Raw genomic sequence first — 20,724 nt, 5'->3', positions numbered from 1 at the left:
GTTTACATATCAAGCATTTGAGGTAATGCAGGATGCCATCTCCAAACAAGAAACAGTCCACCCCGGCGCCTGTCAAATCATCCTTGGGGACTTCACACAGGGTTGTTTGCAGATTACTCTGCCCAAATGGACCACTGTTATACTAAGTTAAGGAATGCCTATTGTGCCATGCCCAGAGCACATTATAGTAAATCTGATCACTTGACTGTCCCACTGCGTACAGCCAGAGGCTAAAGAGTAAAGCTCCAGAGATGAGGACAACAAGGAGGTGGTAGCGGGAGGCAAAGGAGCGGCTACAGGATTGCTTCAGGTTGGTGGTTTCAGCCCTGTTCAATGTTTCATCTGTGGATCTGAGTGAATACACCATGGCTGTCACGGACTTCACTAAAACAAGTGTGACCCTGCAAAATCATTCAGAGCTTCCACATGAGATCCACAATAGGCTGAAGCCAGATCAGAGACTTTCAAGTCTGGTGACCAAGAAAGTTACAAGAGGTCCAGGTCGATCTCCAGAAAGCCATCTCACGGGCAAGGTGGAAATTCTGGACTAAACTTGAATCAGTGAAGGAAGCTCGACAGTTGTGGCAGGGCTTGAATATTGTCACCTCTTATAAAGTTAAATCAAGCGACATAGGCAACAGCAGGGCTTTGTATCCAGATGAGCTCAATGCCATCTATGCTCACTTTGACCATTAGAACAGGGGGAACTTCACAAACTTCCACAGCCCCTGACGGTCCTGTGATTTCAGACTTTGAGGCCGACCTGCGAGCAGCCTTCAGGAACCTACGGCGAGTGGGGTACCTGGCCAGACAGTAAAGACGTCTGCTGATTGACAGGCTGGAGATCTTTAACCTCTCGCTTCAGCAGTCTGAGGTGCCCTCCTGCTTCGAGCAGGCTTCAATTAAATCAGTACTTAGGAAGAATGTGGTAACCTGTCACAATGACTATCATCCAGTAGCACTTGGATCCACGGTGATGAAGTGATTTGAGAGGTTGGCAATGAAACGTATCAACACCTGTTTAAGAAGTGACTTGGATCTGCTCTGATTTGCCTACCAGCACAACAGGTCAATAGCAGATGCCATCTCACTGGCTCTACTTCACTCAACCCTAGAATATCTGGACAGCAAAGATGCACTCCTTATCGATTACAGCTCAGCATTCAGTACCATTTCCCCCTCAGAACTAATCAATAGGCTTCAAGACCATTGCTTCAATACCTCCTTATGCAATTGGATCCTCAAGTTCCTCACTTGCTGACCCCAGTCAGTTCGGATTGGCAATGGCGTCTCATCCACACTCTCCATCAGCGCAGGTGCTCCACAAGGCTGTGTGCTTAGCCCCCTGCTCTAATCCCTTCACACTTACGACTGTGCGGCTAAACACAGCTCCAACGCCCATGTTCAAGTCTGCTGATGTCACCACTATCATAGGCCAAATCAAAGGTGACAAGTCAGCATGTCACGGGAGAAGTAAAACCTGGCTGAATGGTGCCACAACAATAACCTCTTACCCAACGTCAGCGAGTCCAAGGAGCTGATTATTGACCTCAGGAGGAGGAAACCAGAGGTCTATTGGTCCCCACCACTGAACACAGTGATGTCTCGGGAAAGCAGTATCCATCATTAGGGTCACCCTCCACCCAGAATACGCTCTCTTCCAGCTGCTGCCATCAGGAAGGTACAGGAGCCTCAGGACTCACCCCACCAGCTTCAAGTTCAAGTTAATACCCCTCATTCTTTGGGTTCTTGAACCAAAGGGAATGACTCCACTCAACTTAACTTGCCCAATCATTGAAATGTTCCCACGACCTATGGACTCCCTTTCAAGAACTCTTCATCTCACGTTCTTGACATTATTTATTCATTTATTCTAATTTTTTTCCTTTTTGTGTTTGCGCAGTTTGTTGTCTGTTGCACACCAGTTGAATGTCCAAGTGGGTGTGTTCTTTCATCGATTCATTTGTGGTTATTATTGTGTTATGGATTTACTGAGTATGCCCACAAGAACATGAATCTCGGTTGTATATGGTGACATATATGCACTTTGATAATGAATTTACTTTGTACTTTGAAATGCAGTCTGACCAATCCAGTATAAAGCCTCTTAATCTCTCTTCTGATTGAATGCTAATATTCTGGTGACATTAACAATGCCATACATAATTTTTTTTGTGGAAATCAAGTTTACAGACAGAGACATAGAGTCATAGAAAAGTACAGCACAGAAACAGGCTCTTTGGCCCATCTAGTCCCTGCCAAACCATATAAACTGCCTACTCCCACTGACCTGCACCGGGACCATTGCCTTCCATACCCCTACCATCCATGTACCTATGCAAACTCCTCTTAAATGTTGAAATTGAGCTCGCATGCACTATTCACGCTGGCAACTCGTGCCCCACTCTTACGACCCTCTAAATGAAAAGCTTCCCCTCATGTTCCCTGTAAATCTTTTACCTTTCACCTTTAATCAATGACTTCTACTTCTAGTCCCACCCAACCTCAGTGGAAAAAGCCTGCTTGCATTTACCCCATCTGTACCCCTCATAATTTTGTATACCTCTATCAAATCTCCTTTTAATCTTCTATGTTCCAAGGAATAAAAGTCGTAACTTATTGAATTTTTTCCATGTAAATCAGTTTCTTTTTGGCAGCTCCTAAATCTTGGCCTTTTGCACCCGTTTCTATGTAAGGGGAGGGATCATCTCAAAGGGAGGAAAGGTCTCAAACCCTTTTTAACTTTAATCTCGAGAACACTGCTACACCCACGATCCCTCTGTTATGCATTGTCCTTACTTGGAAGCACTCTTACTGTTGCTGGGTCAAACCCCTAGTGCCCACTACAATGTGGGGGCATCTTCACCGCACAGACCTCAGAAATGAAGTTCACCATCATCGCCTGTTTCTCAAAACATTGGGAAGAACGCAGCCGGCAGAGCCACTGCCTCCCAGCTCCAATGGCCCGATTTCAATCCTGACCTCTGGTACTCTGTGTGAAACCTGTGCCTCCCTGGATGTTCCAGTTTCCCATACCCAAAGGCATGCACATGAGTATGTACATTGCTGCTAGTAGGCAGCTGGATCGAGGTGGGGATGTGAGGGAATTATTTAGGGTAGGCGTTGGATTGGTGTATTGACTTGATGACCTGACCTGTTTCCATGACCTTTGACTCTGAGGAACCTCCTCAATCTCCACCATTGCCCACTTCCTGTAAATGAATAGTTTCCTCTTTCCTTTAAAAAAACAACACACCAGTTTCTTTCTAACTCCACAATATATAAAAATATATATAAAACAATATAAAGATATATAAGAAAAAATAGAATATAGGACAGGCCCTTTGGCCCATGATGTTGTGCTGACCTTAAAACCTGCCAAGATCAATTGACAAATAATCTTGCTTTTTCACAGCGGCTCAATCCTTTATTACTCTTCATTTGACTCTGTTTGATGTGCTGAGTTCCTTCAGCATTTTGTGTGTTTGTTGCTCTGAACTTACAGTTCTGATCTAATAGAGATTTGGTAGAATGGAATATCTGCCTAATTCCTTATGTTCTTCTTTACCACTCAACAGGGGCACCTTCTTCCAAGGCTATCGTTGTACCAGGTGCAAGTCTGCAGCACATAAGGAATGCTTAGGAAGGGTCCCTCCGTGTGGGAAGCAAGGTAAGCCTTGTCCCTGTGTCAATCAGCTTCCTACATTGCAGGAATCAAAAGTCAGGTTGGTTCAAGAACAAGAACATCTCTGTTTAGTCCCAATGAAGAGTCTCGGCTCAAAATGTCAGCTGTTGCAGAGTTTGCTGGAGCCTTACTTATATCAGATTTTCCCCTCATAATGATGCCATTCAGCTTCGGTAGCACAATCAGACAATGCTCCTGTCTCTGAGACGAGAGTTCATGAGTTCAGCTCCCACCTGGTACTTAAGGAGTGTCACATTCCTTGTACACAACCATTTGGGAGCAGGAGTAGGTGCTCCCTTGATCCTGACTGCTTCGTCGAGCACCTTCACACAATCTGCCACAAGCAGGACTTCCCAGTAGCCAAACATTTTATTTCTGATTCCCATTCCGGTTCTGATATGTCGATCCATGGCCTCCCCTTGTACCACGATGAGGCCCACCTCAGGGTAGTGGAGCAACACTTTATATTCCGTCTGGTTACCCTCCAATCTGATGGCATGTTTATCGATTTCTCCTTCTGGTGAACAAATTTCCCCCACCCCCCACCCTTTCTTCGATTACTCACTCTGACCTTTTACTTCTCACCTGTCTATTACTTTCCCCTGGGTCCTCTCCTTCTTCCCTTTCTCCTATTGTCCACTCTCCTCTCCTGTCACATTCTTTCTTCTCCAGCCCTTGACCTTTCCTACCCACCTGCCTTTCCCTATCACCTCCGAGTTAGCCTCTTGCCCCTTCCCTTACCCCTCACCTTTTTATTCTGGCATCCTTCCTCATCCTTCTCAGTCCTGAAGAAGGATCTCAGTCTGAAACATCAACTATTTATGCTTTTCCATAGACACTGTCTGACCTGCTGAGTTCCTCCAGCATTTTGTCTGTTGCTCTGAATTTCCAGCATCTGCAGACTTTCTTGTGTTTTGTCCCTGAATATCTGATCTCCCCCAGACCTGTAAATCCTCATTGTGCCAGCTTCCCACAGCTCTGAGATCAGAGATCAGAGAAGACTCTTTCCTGATGAGATGCCACTGCCTATATCCAGAATGGATAGAGAGGTTGAAAGAGTAGACATGTTCCCCAAGTGTCCTGGTCAATATTTACCACTCATTTCATCATGGCTGATCCATTTTCCCTCTCGGCTCCAATCACTCACCAATGTTATCAGTCTCAGTTTCCTGAGTTCAGGCTGAATGAAAGCATGTTTCTCTGTGAAAAAATCCTCATCCTAAATCTGATTATCATTTGTTCACAGATACAGGAACTTCAACGCTGACTAAGGTAGATGTGAAATAAATCTTTACTATTTCCGAAAAAAAAACTCATGTTTTAAAATCAGAACAGAGCCGGGGAAAGGAAATGGATTAGCTAGTTAATTTTGGAGGAACAGTCCTTGTGACTAGAGAGGCACCACATTTGTGTTGGGGAGGGTAACTTTAACAGGGAGATATAGACATTGGTAATTGGGGGAGCTGAGGATCGGCATTTTGAAAATGAGGAAGTAGGGAAGGGAGATAGCAAACGGCTGAAATGTGTGGCTCTGGTAAAAGGAGTCAGGAAATGGTGGAATTGAGGGGGGTGGGGAGCAGTAAATGGTAAAGTTAGGGAAGGCAGTAGAAAGAGGGGGAATTAGGGGAGGACTCCTGTAAATGGGAGTATTATGAGGGGGCACTGGAAAATGGGGCAGGCTCCAGCAAAAAAGAGCACTGGAAATGATTTCATTATTTACCTGAACCCTTTCTGTTACAAACAATCCTAAGCATTGTAAAATATTTTCCCATGCAGAGTAAAAGCAATCGAGCTCCCCCAGCCCGACAATATACAACAGGTAAGCAAGCTGGTTAAGACTGAGCGAGTTTAAGGCATTATGTCGGTGGTAATGAGACTCTAGTTTTTATTGCATGGCTTGATAACATCAGTGGGAAGAACAAAATCACCACTCTGATTAGTCATGATCCAGAAGTTCTGATAATTCTGCATACTCTGACTTTTACGGTACCAGATTGCAAGACTATATTGGGAGCAATTTATTTTAATAATTTGAAAGCTTTTAATTCTGTGTATTTAAAATATTACGCAGTATTGCAATAAATCTTCCAGTGAACGTGAAGAGTTGAGGAGGAGTGCACAAAATGGACCCTGGGAGTTTCAAGGAAACCTAGTGAATCATTGCAGAAATAGTGGATTCCAGTTAATTCAGACATATTTGGACTGCTACTTTTTGGCCCAATTAGGTGGCTGCCCTAATTAGCCAAAATTTTATGGAAATAGTTGAAAAGATACAAAAAAGACAAACTACCTTTTAACTGAGTAACAAATTATGTATTTAAATAAAATGCAGAATAAATTAGAACAGTATCAATACTAGTACAGTACTATAAAACTGTATTTGTTCCTAATTGAAAAAATTTACGCATTGTACGCATTCTTTAAATTGTAAATGAACAAAATCATTGCAGACACCCGGTGCAGATAATGGACTGCCTTCATACATTGCTTTCGATAATTGCATTCTCCAAATCTTCATTTTCATTGTAACATCCTAAATGATTGTTGATACCTTCAAAATCTTCGTAGTTCCCAACTTGCTGAAATAGTGAAATTGTTGCATTTTCACTCCTGGCCGTTTCCGGCTGATCCTGAATACTTGAAACTGCAGTCAGCAAAACAGTTTTGAATTGGCTTACTTCTTAGTTATCGCCATCTATCAGTGATAAACATCTTTGCTTTTTGAACACAAATACACAGCTGATGTTATTTAAAAGCTGCTTACTCTAAGCATGGTGTAGTGTCTAACAGCTACACTTAGAAACTGTTTGGTACCGTCTCCCGTCCCAAATAAGTGGCATAGTGTCCCAAATATATGAAGGGAATTACATCTACTTTTTTGGATTAGTTTTTGTTCTTTAAAATTCGTCCCAAATAAGCAGCTGCCCCGATTAACCAATGGCCCAATTAAATATAATCGACTGTATCAGCATTCCCCCATAGATATCAAATGATCCGAGTTTTAAACCCGGCCTAAAGTGTGAACGCTTGCAAACCCGGATGAGTTTCTGGCCACCACTGGCTAGTTTTCCATATTCTTCTGGTCCTGTGTTGTTAATGATTGAGGCCTTTTGCTCTCCAAGGGCATAACTTTTCCCTAAAAACTCATCTAAATTTTAAAGATCTCAGTGATAACACCAACATTTCCTCCCAAAGCCCCACACCATCCTGTGTTAGAAACAGCTCTCCATTTCTTCTTTGATGCTGGGTTTAAATTCTGTTACTTAGTAGTACTGTGGGGGTACCTTTACCACATGCATAGGGCTTTGTTTATCAAAAACACTGGTATTGATATTGTATTGGTTTGTTAGTGTCACTAGTAACAAGATACAGTGAAGGCTTGTCTTGCATTCTACTTATACAGATCAGATCATTACACACTGTGCTGACTATAAGATGTAGGGGCAGAATTAAGCCATTTCATCATGGCTGATCCATCTTCCCTCTCAGCTCCAATCTTTTGCATTCTCCCTGTATCCCATCATGCCATTACCAATTAAGAATCTATCAATCTCTGCCTTAAATATATGTAAAGTCTTGGCCTCCACAGCCTGTGGCAACAAATTCCATAGATTCACCACTCTCTGGCTAAAGAAATCCCTCCTCATCTCTGTTCTAAAAGGACGCCCTTCTTTTCTGAGGCTGTGTTGTCTGGTCCTAGACTCTCCCACCATAGGAAACATCCCCTCCACATCCACTCTATCATGGCCTTTCAACATTTGATAGGTTTCAATGAGCTCACCCCTCATTCTTCTGAATTCCAGTGAATAGAGGCCCAGAGCCATCAAACACTCTTCATATAACAAGCCGGAATTGAGGCAGAACAAGGGAAAACAACAATGCAGAATAAAGTATAAAAGGGACACAAATAGGACAGTGCAGGTAAAATATTTAAAGTGCAAGGTTGCAAAGATATAGTGGAGCATTTAGTAGATCTGCTGCCTCGCAATATAATGAGATGGCTTTTGATCAAAGGGGCCTGAGAGTGCTTTGGTCCTGACCTCTGGTACGATGTGATTAGCATATCAGTATTTGGGAAATATGCCCTGGAATTAGAACAAAATTGTAAGGAATCAGCTGAGGACCATTGAGCAAACTAAGTTTGTGTCAGGAAAAGGCTGTTGTTTGAATCACTTACATTTAATTTGTGGCAGTAGTATATGGAGTAGACAGAGTTCATAGAACAGGATCAGGAACAACAACAGAGTAGGTGAGAGTCCTCAACTGGTCAGAGAGCATCGTGGGTAATGAGTGTTGGCTTCGTGTTGTTCAGTGCCAGCAGTAAGTGGCAAAGGCTCGCCGAGACCTCAAACCCCTTTTATCCTGACAACTAAATCCAACTCTTACAACGTTTCCTCTCAGAAACTACAGCAAGGCCTCTCACCATTTCAGACTGTGCCATCTTGACAACCTCGTGTGCATTTGGATTGTAACTGCGTTTACGAAAATCACAACAAAACTGCAGATGCTGGAAATCTCTAATAAAAAAAAGAAAATGCAGAGAGCACTGCGAGGGCAGGCAACAATATGTGGAGGGAGAAGCTGTTAGTCCAAAACCCTTCATTAGCCGTTCCACTCTCCACTTGGGTCCAAGTACATAGTTATTTGAAAATGCCGTCTTCTGTACCCTATCCTGCATGAGAGGGTGGTGAAGGGCACTTATTTGAGGATAATGAAGAGGGCTTATGACATGCTTGTCTTCGTAGGCCATGGAATATAAGCATGAGATGTTACGTAGCAACTTCACAAAACAGTGACTGGTTATTGTGTGCAGTTCTGCCTGCCTCACTACAGGAAGGATGTGGTTGCTTTGGAAAGAGTGCAGAGGAGATTCTGCAAGATGTTACCTAGATTGGGGAACATTGGGAGATTGAGTTGGCTGAGGGGTGACCTAATAAAAGTATGACATGGATAATGCAGACAGTCAAAATCTATTTCCTATGGTAGGGATGTCAAATATGTTAAGGTCAGAGCAAGATGTTTTCAAGGGATCTGAGGGGTAACTTATTTTTTAGATAGAGAATCTGGATCCAGCTGCCTAAGCAGGTGGTGGAGTCAGGTCGAAGTTAAATGAGTTACTTGTACAGAAGGATAAGGTCCTAATGTGGGCAAAATGGAATTGGTGTATCTAGGCATGGATAGCATGGATGTGTTGGGCCAAAGGGCCTATTTCTGTACTGTACAGCTCTACAATTGGGAGTTCCAGGATTGACAACACCAGCTTCAAGGTTAGACTGGAGAAGTCATGATTGTTCTCATTGGAGCAAAGATTTCGCAGATCCGTACTGTAGAGGGGTAAAGAGGTTACACAGAGAGAAGTGCTCCAGTTACCAGGTGATGCGAGGATCAACTGACAGAGTTTCAGAACTTGGCAAAGGATAAAAGGAGGTTGTGAAGAAAGTACTTTGCATAGGATTTTATGCATTCCATGTGATGTCTGGATTGAGGTTAGGATGAGAACCAAGGTGTGATGCTTCAGTCCGTGAGTATCCTCAGAGTCTAGGACATCGATGGGCTAGGAGGCTCCGTCAGAATCAGGTTTGATATTACTGGCGTACGTTGTGTGATTTGCTGTTTCATGGCAGAAGTACATTGCAAAACATAGTAATAAAATCCTGTGAATTATAGCAAATGTGTATAAAAATATTAAATTAAGTATGCATAATGAAAGGGAAAAGAATAGTGAGGTAGTGTTCATGGGTTCAATGTCCATTCAGAAATCAGATGGCAGAGGGAAAGAAGCTGTTCCTGAATCACTGAACGTGTGCCTTCAGGCTCGTGTACCCCTTCCCTGGTGTTAACAACGTCCTGGGTGATAGGGGTCCTTAATGATGGGTGCTGCCTTTCTTGGAGATGGTATGGATGCTGAGGAGGCTAGTGCCCATGATGGAGCTGGCTGAGTTTAAAACTCTCTGCAGCTTACTTCCATCCCGTGCAGTGGCCACCGCTCCCCATAGCAGACAGTGAATCGGCGGGTTAGGTCTGTACATCAGTCGACCTTTGTGAATGTCCTTGCTGACATACGAAATCTCCTCATACTCCGAATGAAATACAGCTACAGTTATACCTACTTTATAGCTGCATCAATATGTTGGGCCCAGCCTAGATCCTCAGAGCTGTTGACACCCAAGAACCTGAAATTGTTCACCCTCAACTCTTCTGATCCCTCTATGAGGACTGGTGTGTGTTCCCTTGTTTTCCCTTCCTGAAGTCCGCAATCAGTTAGATTGGGATTGATGTTGCCATGACAATAACGAACAATTGAGTGAAGAGTCCAGGGGCAGTTGGTGGGGGGTGGGGGGAGAAGAGGTGATGACTTTGGCAAAAGTTAAACGAATCCCATTGCTGATGATCAACTGACTTACAATCTTTTTGTTCTCTGTTTCCTTCGAATTCGGCGTCTCCCAGGTCTGCCCAAGACAGAAGTTTGCCAAGAGTATTATGGGATGCCTCCACCGCCTGTGGCCTTTGGACCTGCTTTGAAGCTGCATTTAGGGGATATAATTGAGCTGACGAAAGCAGAAGTAGAACAGCAGTGGTGGGAGGTTAGTCTGGTCAATGTCTCCTTGACTTTGCAGCGAACTGAGTTAGCTTTCTTCTTTTGGGATCTTCCAGTTAATTTGCTAAGAGCCCATCCAGAGACAAAGTGTGGAGTGACCTTCTGCCATATTTAGCTATGCCATTCATCAGCTTTACCCAGTGGCCCGTTGATAATCTCATGGACCCAGCTCGCTGAACAGCCGCTTTCTGGGCTGTAATCTTTTTGTGTGAATAGTCATTGCAAACAGAAGCTGTGAGCTGGGCCAATGTTCCCAGCCCTGGAATTAAAGATTAAAGACTGGCTTTATTTGTCACAAGCACATTGAAACAAATGATGGAATGCGCCATTTGCGTCAAATCAAATCAGCAAGGGAGCCAGTAAGTGTTGCCACCCTTCTGGTGCCAACATAGCATACCCACAACTCACTGACCCTAACGTACATCTCTAGAATGTAGAAGGAAACTGGAGCACGCGTCAGAAACCCATGTGGTCACAGGGAGAACGTACAACCGCCTTACAGGCAGAGGCAGGAACTGAGCCTTCATCTCTGATCCGTGGCTGGTGCAGTAAAGCAACATGCTCACCTCTGTGTTACCGTACTGGTTCAATTGGGAATTGGGGGCAATGATGAGACTCTGAGATAAGTGGTCACTATAAATTGCCCCTGAGGTGAAGTATGTGGGAGAACCTGGGTGGGGGAAAGCTGGTGGGAATGTTGGGAGTTATAGACTTTAAATAGGTAACACTCACAACACGCTGGAGGAACTCAGCAGGTCGGGCAGCATCCGTGGAAAAGATCGGTCGACGTTTCAGCCGATCTTTTCCACGGATGCTGCCCGACCTGCTGAGTTCCTCCAGTGTGTTGTGAGTGTTGCTTTGACCCCAGCATCTGCAGATTATTTTGTGTTTACAACTTTAAATAGGTGTTTTATGGTGAAGCCAAATTCTCTGTATTTTGTGTTAATGCAGACACCTACCCACAGGAAAGATGTAATAAGGTTGAGAGAGTGCCGAGAAAATTTACAAAGATGTTACCGGGTCTGGAGGACCTGAGTTGTAAGGAAAGATTGAATAGGTTAAGACTTTATTCCTTACAGCGTAGAAGATTGAGAGGAGATTTGATAGAGTTACACAAAATTATGAGGGGGAGAGAGATTGGGTAAATGCAAGCAGACTTTTCCACTGAGGTTGGATGGGACTACAACTAGAGGTCATGGGTTAAGGGTGAAAGATGAAATGTTTAAGGGGAATATGAGGGTTAACTTCTTCACTCAGAGGGTCGTGAGAATGTAAAATGAGCTGCCAGTGCAAGTGGTACATGAGAGCTCAATTTCAATGTTTGAGAGAAGTTTGCATAGGTACATGGATGGTGGGGATATGGAGGGCCATGGTTCGGTACTGGTCGATGGGAGTAGGCAGCTCAAATGGTTTGGCACAGACTAGATGGGCAAAGGGCCTGTTTCTGTGCTGTACTTTTCTATGATTCTATGACCCCAAATGTGAGGCATTGCACTTTGGAAGGACAAACCAGAGTAAAACTTATGCATTGAATAGAAACATAGAAACATAGAAAATAGGTGCAGGAGTAGGCCATTTGGCCCTTCGAGCCTGCACCGCCATTTATTATGATCATGGCTGATCATCCAACTCAGAACCCTGCACCAGCCTTCCCTCCATACCCCCTGACCCCTGTAGCCACAAGGGCCATATCTAACTCCCTCTTAAACATAGCCAATGAACTGGCCTCAACAGTTTCCTGTGGCAGAGAATTCCACAGATTCACCACTCTCTGTGTGAAGAAGTTTTTCCTAATCTCAGTCCTAAAAGGCTTCCCCTCTATCCTCAAACTGTGACCCCTCATTCTGGGGTATGATAGAGGTCAGTGGTGTGCAGTAGAACAAAGGGACGCCAGAATACAGATCAATAACCACTTGATAGTGGCATCACAGGTAGAGAGGCTAGTAGTGAGAGCTTTTGGCACACTGCCTTCGTAAATCAGGGTACATAAATCTGTACAGGAGCTGGGATTTTATGTTGAAGTTGTACAAGGCGTTGGTGCAGCTGAATTTGGAGTATCGTGTACAATTCTGGTACCTACCTACAGGAAAGATACCAATAAGCCTGAAAGGGCACAGAGAAAAAGTATAAGGATGTTGCCAGGACTCAAGGGCCTGAGTTATAAGAAAAGGTTGAATAGGTTAGGACTTTATTCACTGGAGCACAGGAGAATAAGATCCTATAGAGCTGTACAAAATTATGAGGTTGTATAGGTGGGGTGGATACATGTGGGGTTTTCCCCCTCAAGTTGGGTGAGACTAGAACTACAGATCATAGATTTAGTGTGAAAAGTGAAATACGCGAGGGAAATCGGAGGAGAAACTTCATCACTCAGATGGTGGTGTGAGTGTGGAACTAGCTGCTGGTGGAAGTAGCAGATGTGGGTTCAATGAGAGCATCGAAGAGAAGTTTGGATAGGTACATGGATGGGAAGGGCTTGGAGGGCTATGGTCCAGGAGCAGGTAGATAGGATCAGACAGAAGATCCAGTTGGCCTGGACTAGATGGGAGAAAGCATCTGTTTCTAGTACCCTATGACTCGATGGTTCTAAGATGAGCTACTCTAGTTAGGAACTAATCCCCTGGTTACCAATAGCCCTGAAAGCCACCTCCACTTCCCAAAAGGGCTGACCGTCTGCACCCAAGAGGCAGGGAGAGACAAGGCACTGCACCACCTCCCATCAGATCTGACCCTCTACACCCAAGGGGCAGGGAGAGACAAGGCACTGTACCACCTCCCATCAGATCTGACCCTCTACACCCAAGAGGCAGGGAGAGACAAGGCACTGTACCTTGAAGCTCCATCCTCCAGAATTTGGCAACGTTTTTTCAGCTGGCAAAGGCCTTTTAACGTTCTTTAAAAATTTCTCCAGTTATCAGAGATATTTTCAAAATAAATTGAATAGGTTCCAATATCTAAGATTGTTGGGCAACACAAATCATTTAATATGATTTAGAGAAGGCATTTTCCCTTCTCTACTGTATCTGGTGTTACCATTCAAAAGATGGGCTTGCTGTTCCTGTGACAGCCTGCCCTGGGATGAAGTACACTGCACCTTCTCTTCAGCAATCTTCCGCTCCGTCTCTGACTTAAGTCCAGTGATTGAGGAGACAGACGGATGCGTAGGCACCTAAACTTCAACATTTTTCCACAGCACAGCACTCCCGTGTATGCAGTGTGCAGGGACGGTCTGACGCGTAGGACAGTACGGTAGCATAGCGGTCAGCGAAACACGGTACAGCGTCAGCATTTCGGGTTCAATTCCTGTTGCTGTCTGTCAGGAGTTTGCACATTCTCCCCATGAACGTGTGCATTTCCTCCAGGTGCTCTGGTTTCCTTGCGTAGTCCAAAGACCTACGGGTTGGTACGCTAATTGGTCACATGGGTGTAATAGGGTGAAGTGGGCTCGTTGTACCAGAAGGGTCTGTATCTCTAAATACAAGTAAACATGTTCTGTGGTGTGATGATAAAAGCTGGTGATACCGGCTGCAAATTTGGACCACACTGTCCCAGGAAACCTGTGGACTACCAGCCTGATGGAGTTTAACTAGAAGCTGCAGGAAGAGGGGGAAGTGCCCCCTCTCATGAGATGGGCCCAATCCTGTATCACTGGGGGGTGGGGCTTTCTGGAGGAAGGGGTAGCAGACAAACATCTACAACATTGCACAGGGCTCATCAAGCATGAGAAGATGATTCGAAGCTGACTCGGTTTCTCTGGGCTGTTTCTGTGAGCTCTCAGTTTTTGTGATATTGAATGCATCTGAGAGCATTAGGATTCTTGCTTTCACTTGCCTTTCACGGTAATACATAAACATTGGCACTAACATTATATCATTCACTCCCTTTCAGGGAAGAAACACGTCCACGAATGACATTGGTTGGTTTCCGTGTAATAAAGTAAAACCCTTTCTTTCTGTAAGTAGAAAATCTAGACTTCTATATATTACTGTAAAGGAAATGGCCATGTTTGAAATAGCCAGATTCTTGTGACATGACACTTGCTGCAGGAAAACTAAGCCTTGTTGTCAACCATGTGGACATTGAGACGCTGTGATAGCCTCTTCCTGTACTGTATTATTTTTGCTTCTGAGAACTGATGGACAGCATGATCTGTTTGTGGTAAGGGTGGGACTAATTGTAGTGAAATGATTAACCATTTGATTCCAGAACTCTGAGGACCTGAGCAACACTCACAAAGTTCCAGAGGGACTCAGCAGCTCAGGCTAGGGAAGAAAATGAACCAGTGATGTTTTGGCCCTGATGTCCTTCATAAGGGCTGAAAGGAAGGGGGCAGTACCTAGAATGAAAAGGAGGAGGGAGGGCTGACAGATTATAGATGAGACCAGGTGATGTAGGTGGGGGAGGGGAGATGATGTAAGAAGGTGATAACTGTAAGAGGTAAAGGACTGAAGGAGGAATCCTCAACTGGTCTTACCTATCAGCTGCCAACTTGTACCACAACCCTCTCCCCACCTTCATATCACAAACAAGAGAATATCTGCAGATACTGGAAACCCAAGCAACACACACAAAATGCTGGAGGAACTCAGCCGGCCAGGCAGCATCTATGGAAAAGAGATGTCAATGTTTTGGGCCGAGACCCCACCTTATTCTGACCCTATCCCCTTCCTTTCCAGTGCTGATGACCTGGTGAATTTCTCCAGCATTTAAGATTCCAGTTGCCCAGCATCTGCAGAATCTCGTGTCTTCGGGGTGGATTATTAGAGGCACCCCTTCCTCTCACTCTTCTTGGACACAAGATATTACTGTTTCTACCACAATTAATCTGGGTCAATTGCCATCTTCCACCAAATGATTATGGGCAGAAAAGATACCAGGAGGAATTGACAAATAACCTTACTGGTAAATCAAGATGATTCCTCCAAGGGGATCCCAGTGTATGGAGGGATATGGTCCAGGTGCAGGTCAGTGGGACTAGGCAGAAAAATGGTTCGGCACAGCCAAGAAGAGCCAAAAGGCCTGTTTCTGTGCTGTAATGTTCTATGGTTCTATGACCCAGAGAGCTAATGTTGGCTGGAGTCAGAGCTTGGTACAATCAGCATGCCAAACAGGCCAAAGGGGAGAGGCTAGATTAAGAGTGGTCTAGCAGTCCTCCAGGTTCGAGGGTTCAGCTCAGGGCTAACAACCCTGACTGGTAAAACTAAACTGTTATGGAAACAGCAATGAAGAATCCTTCTGCATCTCTGTGCGATGATGTTTCTGTAAATCTTCTTATGGAACTTGCATGACTGCCAGTACCAGACAGAGATGGAGACCCTTCATTGCTGCCCTAAATGCCAGTGGCATCATGGGCAGTAAGTGGGTAAGGAGAGATTAGAAGGGAAAGGATAGATGCCAAAAATAACTGGCAGAGTGTGAAGGAGGAAAACTTTAAAGTTCTGAATGGATGTACTTGCACCTATCTTCACCAAAGAGGGGTTAATGTAGGTATTGATATTAAGGATGAAGAAGGTAAAGCATTGGAAATGATGAACATGTAAAGGCATTGAGCGTATTTAAGGGTGAATAAATCACCAGGCTTGGATAAAATGTACCCAAAGAAACAAGGGAGGAAATAGGGCAGTCTTTCTCTTTGTTTTCCAAAGTTCCTTTGGTCTGGTGTCAGAAAACTGAATGGTTACTGATGTGGACAGAAAAGAGGAAGGTTGTATGTTGGTCAGCGGAGATCTCCTTAACCTAGTGGATTAAGGAATCTATAGACAAGATACTGTTGGTTTTGTTCATGATCATAATGGAAACCAACTAACTCAAAGTTCAAAGTAAATTTTATTATCAAAGTACATATATGTTACTATATATCATCCTGAGATTCATTTTCTAGCAGGCATTCACAGTAGATACAGCATAAAGTCAATGAAAAACCATACACAACATGGTAGCGTAGCAGTTGGCTCAGGGTATTGGAGTCAGAGTTCAATCCCAGCGTCCTCCGTAAGGAGTTTGTACATCCTCCCTGTGGAATGTGTGGGGTTTCCCTCGGTGCTCTGATTTCCTCCCACAGCCTGAAGATGTACTGGTTAGGTTAATTGGTGATATACATATTTATATTTTCACATAAGTGAGAAGTTTAAAATGTTAAATAAAACTGCAGAATGCACTAACAGCCAGCTTCACTGACGAAACTCAGCTAACCACATCCCTCTGCCCAAATCCCATGCAGTAAGCAATTTTGGAATTATTGCTGAGAGCACAGTCTAACATTTTTGAGTTTGGATCAGCTGATTATCTATGCACAAAGTTAAAACTGAACAGGTGTCAGACACACGTCACTGCCAAATACACTCTCAGTACTCACTGTCACCCATCCCCTCCTACACCCCCTCAAGGGAAATTAGCGAGGTGAAAGTTAACAAAGAAAAAACTCAACTGTAATCACTGTTGGTTCTCAATGCCAATACACTGACCATCAATGTATCCCACCGTTAACGCATACAGTACCTTTTCAGTACTCAACACCGGATGCATTCCCCAATCCCCAGGCAATCTACCTTCACTATACGCTCAAAAATAATTTTTAAAAATTCAGATTAAAAACATAATAAGCTACTAGGGTTAAAGTATTTAGAAAATAAAAATGGCCCACATAGTTTTCAATGTGCTTTGTATCTTGCAGGCTCTTGCAAAAGACTATTCTGGCTATTCATGGTAAGTACAATATCTCAATTCAGTTCAAGTTTAAATGTCACTCAACCATACATGAATACCCATGAATACAGCCAATTGAGACAGTGTTACTCTGGGGTCCAAATTCAAAACACAGTCTCGGCAGTCACACAGAGCCTGGGCGCCATGCCACACCACCCCCTGGTGGAGTGCTCCGGTCACGATGACTACCCAGGCGACCTGCGATTTGAGGCTCAGTCCACACACATACAAGTCAACAAGCACATATAGAGTATCAGTGAATATACATATATTTTACCTGACCTCCCAGCCCATCAAAGTCATCAGTCAACCACAATAGAGTGCACTGACCCCAATGCCCACCAGGTGACACCGAGGTTTGAGAGCCAGTACAAGAACATATAGAATGTTATTAAAATACAACCACACAAAATATTTATGTGTTGAGTCCAGGCCCTTCAGTCCATTGAAATGTTCAATTGACCACAGCTACACCACGCCACACCCGTGGAGGGCACCAGCTCAGACGCCTTTCCCCTGCGGCTGTAAAGCAGGCGGCCCTGTGGCCCGAGGCCCTAGGTCCATTGATTTCCATCTAAAAACCTGCAGTCAACCACGACTGCAGAGCTGGTCTTCTGCCGAGCGAAATCCTGGGAGGGCGGCACCATGCTGCCCCCTCAGTAGAGTGCGCAGGCTTCACCTCCTCGCTCCCGGCAGCTGCAAAGGGGCGACACGGTGGCTCGAGGCCCAGTCTTCGCCATGACCGAGGCCACACGGATTCCCCACCGTATGTGTGCCCCTGCTCTCATCTAGTAAACCAGTGAATCGAGCGTGCGACTTGCCAGAATAACAACGTCCAAAGGGGTCTTGCAATCACAAGAAAAGCGACCATGATGGCCACTTGCTATTTGACTGTCTCCATCAACACGTTGTGCTGCTCCTTCATCTTCTCCGCCAAAGGGCAACTCGCTGCTGGGTTAGACCTGCAGTGCGTGCAGTTCTTAGTGCATAGCAGGACCTTACAATCATTAGAAATAGAGCAGCAGCACATTTGTTGACCCCATAGAAATTGCTGCGACCAAAAAGCACGCATCTTTTTATTGAGAATAAACTGGCAGAGTCTAACCTAGATGATGTAGGTTTAAGGTGAGAGGAGAAAGTTTGAAAGGAGACTTGAGAGGCAACGCTTTTCACACCGAGGGTGGTGCACACATGGATGAGCTGCAGAGAGTGTTGTAGGTACAAGACAATGTGACATAGGAGCAGGGTTTGAGTCTGATTTATTATCCATCTCAACCCCACTCTTCAGCCTTCTCCCCAAAACCTCTGACACCCTTACTAATGAAGAAACTATCAACCTCAGCTTTAAACCTTCTCAATGACTTGGCCTCCACTGCAACCTGTGACAATGAATTCTACAGATTTACCACCCTCCGGCTAGAGAAATTGCTCCTCATCCCTGTTCCAAAGGGATGTGTTTGTATTCTGAGATTGTGCCCTCTGGTCCTAGGCTCTCCCACTATAAGAAACATCCTGTCCATACCCACTCAGCTTTTCTATATCTGATAGGTTTCAATGCAGAACCTACAGGTACAATTACAACATTTAAAAGACATCAGACAGTATGTGGTCAGCTAGAGGTTAGAGCAGGGATTCACGGACCCTTTGCTTAATGGTATTGTTTCATAGCAACATAGAAAACATAGAAAACCTACAGCACAAAACAGGCCCTTCAGCCCAGAAAGCTGTGCCGAACATGTCCTTACCTTAGAACTACCTAGGGTTACCCATTACCCTCTATTTTTCCAAGCTCCACGTATCCATCCAGGAGTCTCTTAAAAGACCCCATCGTTTCTGCCTCCACTGGCAGCCCATTCCACGCACTCACCACTCTCTGCGTAAAAAACTTACCCCTGACATTTAAGATGGAGGTTTCACTGGGAGCTCCTCCCTTCACCCAGATCCCACTCTAGCTCTCCTCCAACTTGATGGCATGAATATTCCTGAACTTACAGTAATTGCCCCCCGCTCCTTCACCATTCCCCATTCCCGTTTCCCTCTCTCACCTTATATCCCTATTGGCCCATCACCTTCCTCTGGTGCTCCTCCCCCTTCCCCCCCCCCAACAGCCCCCTGTCCTCTCCTACCGGATTCCCCCCTATCCAGTCCTTTTCATCTCTTTCAACTTCCCAGCTCTTTACTTCACCCCCTCCCCCTCTCCCTGTTCCACCCATCACCCACCACCTTGTACATCTTCCTCCCCTCCCCCCACCTCCCCGCTCTGACGCCTTCTCCCCTCGTAATGAAGGGCCCTAGCCCGAAGTAATGACTGTTCGCTCTTTTCCATGGACGCTTCATGGTGTAGAAAAGTTTGGGAACCCCTGGTTTAGAGCAATATGGGCCAAACTCGGGTGAATAGGACTAGTTCGTGTTGGCACCATGGTTGTAAAGGACAAGCTGGACCAAAGGACCTGCTCCCTTGTATAACTCTGATTCCATGACTCTCATGAACATTTCATAATTAAACCATGTTCTACACTGCCCAGGCTGGTAGTATCCAGTATGCAACTGTTCCACCTCACTCGCTCTTTCCAGTTGATGAACAGCACACCTCTTAACAGAGAAGGCCAAAGGCACCTCTAGATTAACCTTGTCCTTGATCTCCTGCAGGTACGCTGGTCCAATGGAACGCGGTCAGGCAGAAGCCATGTTGGGCAGTCGCTCGGACGGCACGTACCTAGTGAGGCAAAGAGTAAAGGACGCCGGGGAATTCGCAATCAGCATCAAGTAATGAGTGATAATTAGCACGGAGTGTGGTTGTAGAAATATAATCTCAGAATTTGCAGTTTATTTCCTGCTGGCTGTAGAGTCTGAGTCAATTCCCTGGTTACAGAGGGTGTGCAACTGAATTCTCTAACATTCAGGAAAGTCTGGTAATTGGTTTGTTTTTGTCACAGGTACTGAGATAAAGTGAAATTCGTTGTACTCATGCCATCCAAACAGATCATTCCATACATAAATCCATCAGAATTAGAATCAGATTTATAGTCACAGACGTACGATGTGAAATCTCTTGTTTTGCTGAAGCAGTGCAGTGGAAAGGCATAAAATTACTATAAATTACAGAAGAAATAGACCAGAAAAAAAGAACAGTGAGGTAGTGTTCATCGACCATTCGGAAATATGATGGAGGAGGGGAAGAAGGTGTTGCTGAACTATTCACTGTGGGCCTCTAGGCTCCTGTGCCTCCTCAATGATGGTAGTAATGAGAAGAGGGCAAAAAGAGTAGTAACAAAGGAAACACATTAACAGAATGCAAATACCTATACACCTCCTCATTAAAGCAAATATCTAATTAGCCAATCATAAAAGCATGCAGACATGATCTAGAGGTTCAGTGGTTGTTCAGACCAAACATCAGAATGGGGAAGAAATGTGATATTATGACTTTGTCTGTGGAATGATTGTTGGTGCCAGATGGGGTGGTTTGAGTATCTCAGGAACTGCAGATCCCCTGGGATTTTCATGCACAACAGTCTCCACAGTTTACATAAAATGGTGTGAGAAACAAAAAAGTAAAATCCAGTGAGCAGCAGTTCTGTGGGTGAGGGACGTCAGCTGAGAATATCCAGACTGGTTGAAGTTAACAGAAAGATAACAGTAGCTCAAATAACGACGTGTTACAGCTGTGGTGAGCAGAAAAGCAACAGTGAACACACAAGTCAAACTTGAAATCGCTGGGCTGCAGCAGCAGAAG

General features: G+C 44.6%; 1 protein-coding gene across 1 annotated transcript in view; it reads left to right on the top strand.

The window, feature by feature from the left end:
* The window catches only part of LOC134339313 (proto-oncogene vav-like), a 190,954-nt gene that overhangs the window by 159,459 nt on the left and 10,771 nt on the right, over positions 1-20,724 (top strand). The window contains exons 17-23 of the mRNA XM_063035710.1: positions 3,579-3,670; positions 4,932-4,957; positions 5,462-5,504; positions 10,133-10,269; positions 14,172-14,237; positions 16,957-16,988; positions 19,638-19,754. Of these exons, the coding sequence (XP_062891780.1) occupies positions 3,579-3,670; positions 4,932-4,957; positions 5,462-5,504; positions 10,133-10,269; positions 14,172-14,237; positions 16,957-16,988; positions 19,638-19,754 (513 nt within the window). The remainder of the gene's footprint in view (positions 1-3,578; positions 3,671-4,931; positions 4,958-5,461; positions 5,505-10,132; positions 10,270-14,171; positions 14,238-16,956; positions 16,989-19,637; positions 19,755-20,724) is intronic.

Source organism: Mobula hypostoma, chromosome 29 (assembly GCF_963921235.1).
Source record: "Mobula hypostoma chromosome 29, sMobHyp1.1, whole genome shotgun sequence".
NCBI lineage: Eukaryota > Metazoa > Chordata > Chondrichthyes > Myliobatiformes > Myliobatidae > Mobula > Mobula hypostoma.
The sequence above is the reverse complement of the archived record's forward strand: the minus strand, read 5'-3'. Positions and strand labels throughout refer to the sequence as shown.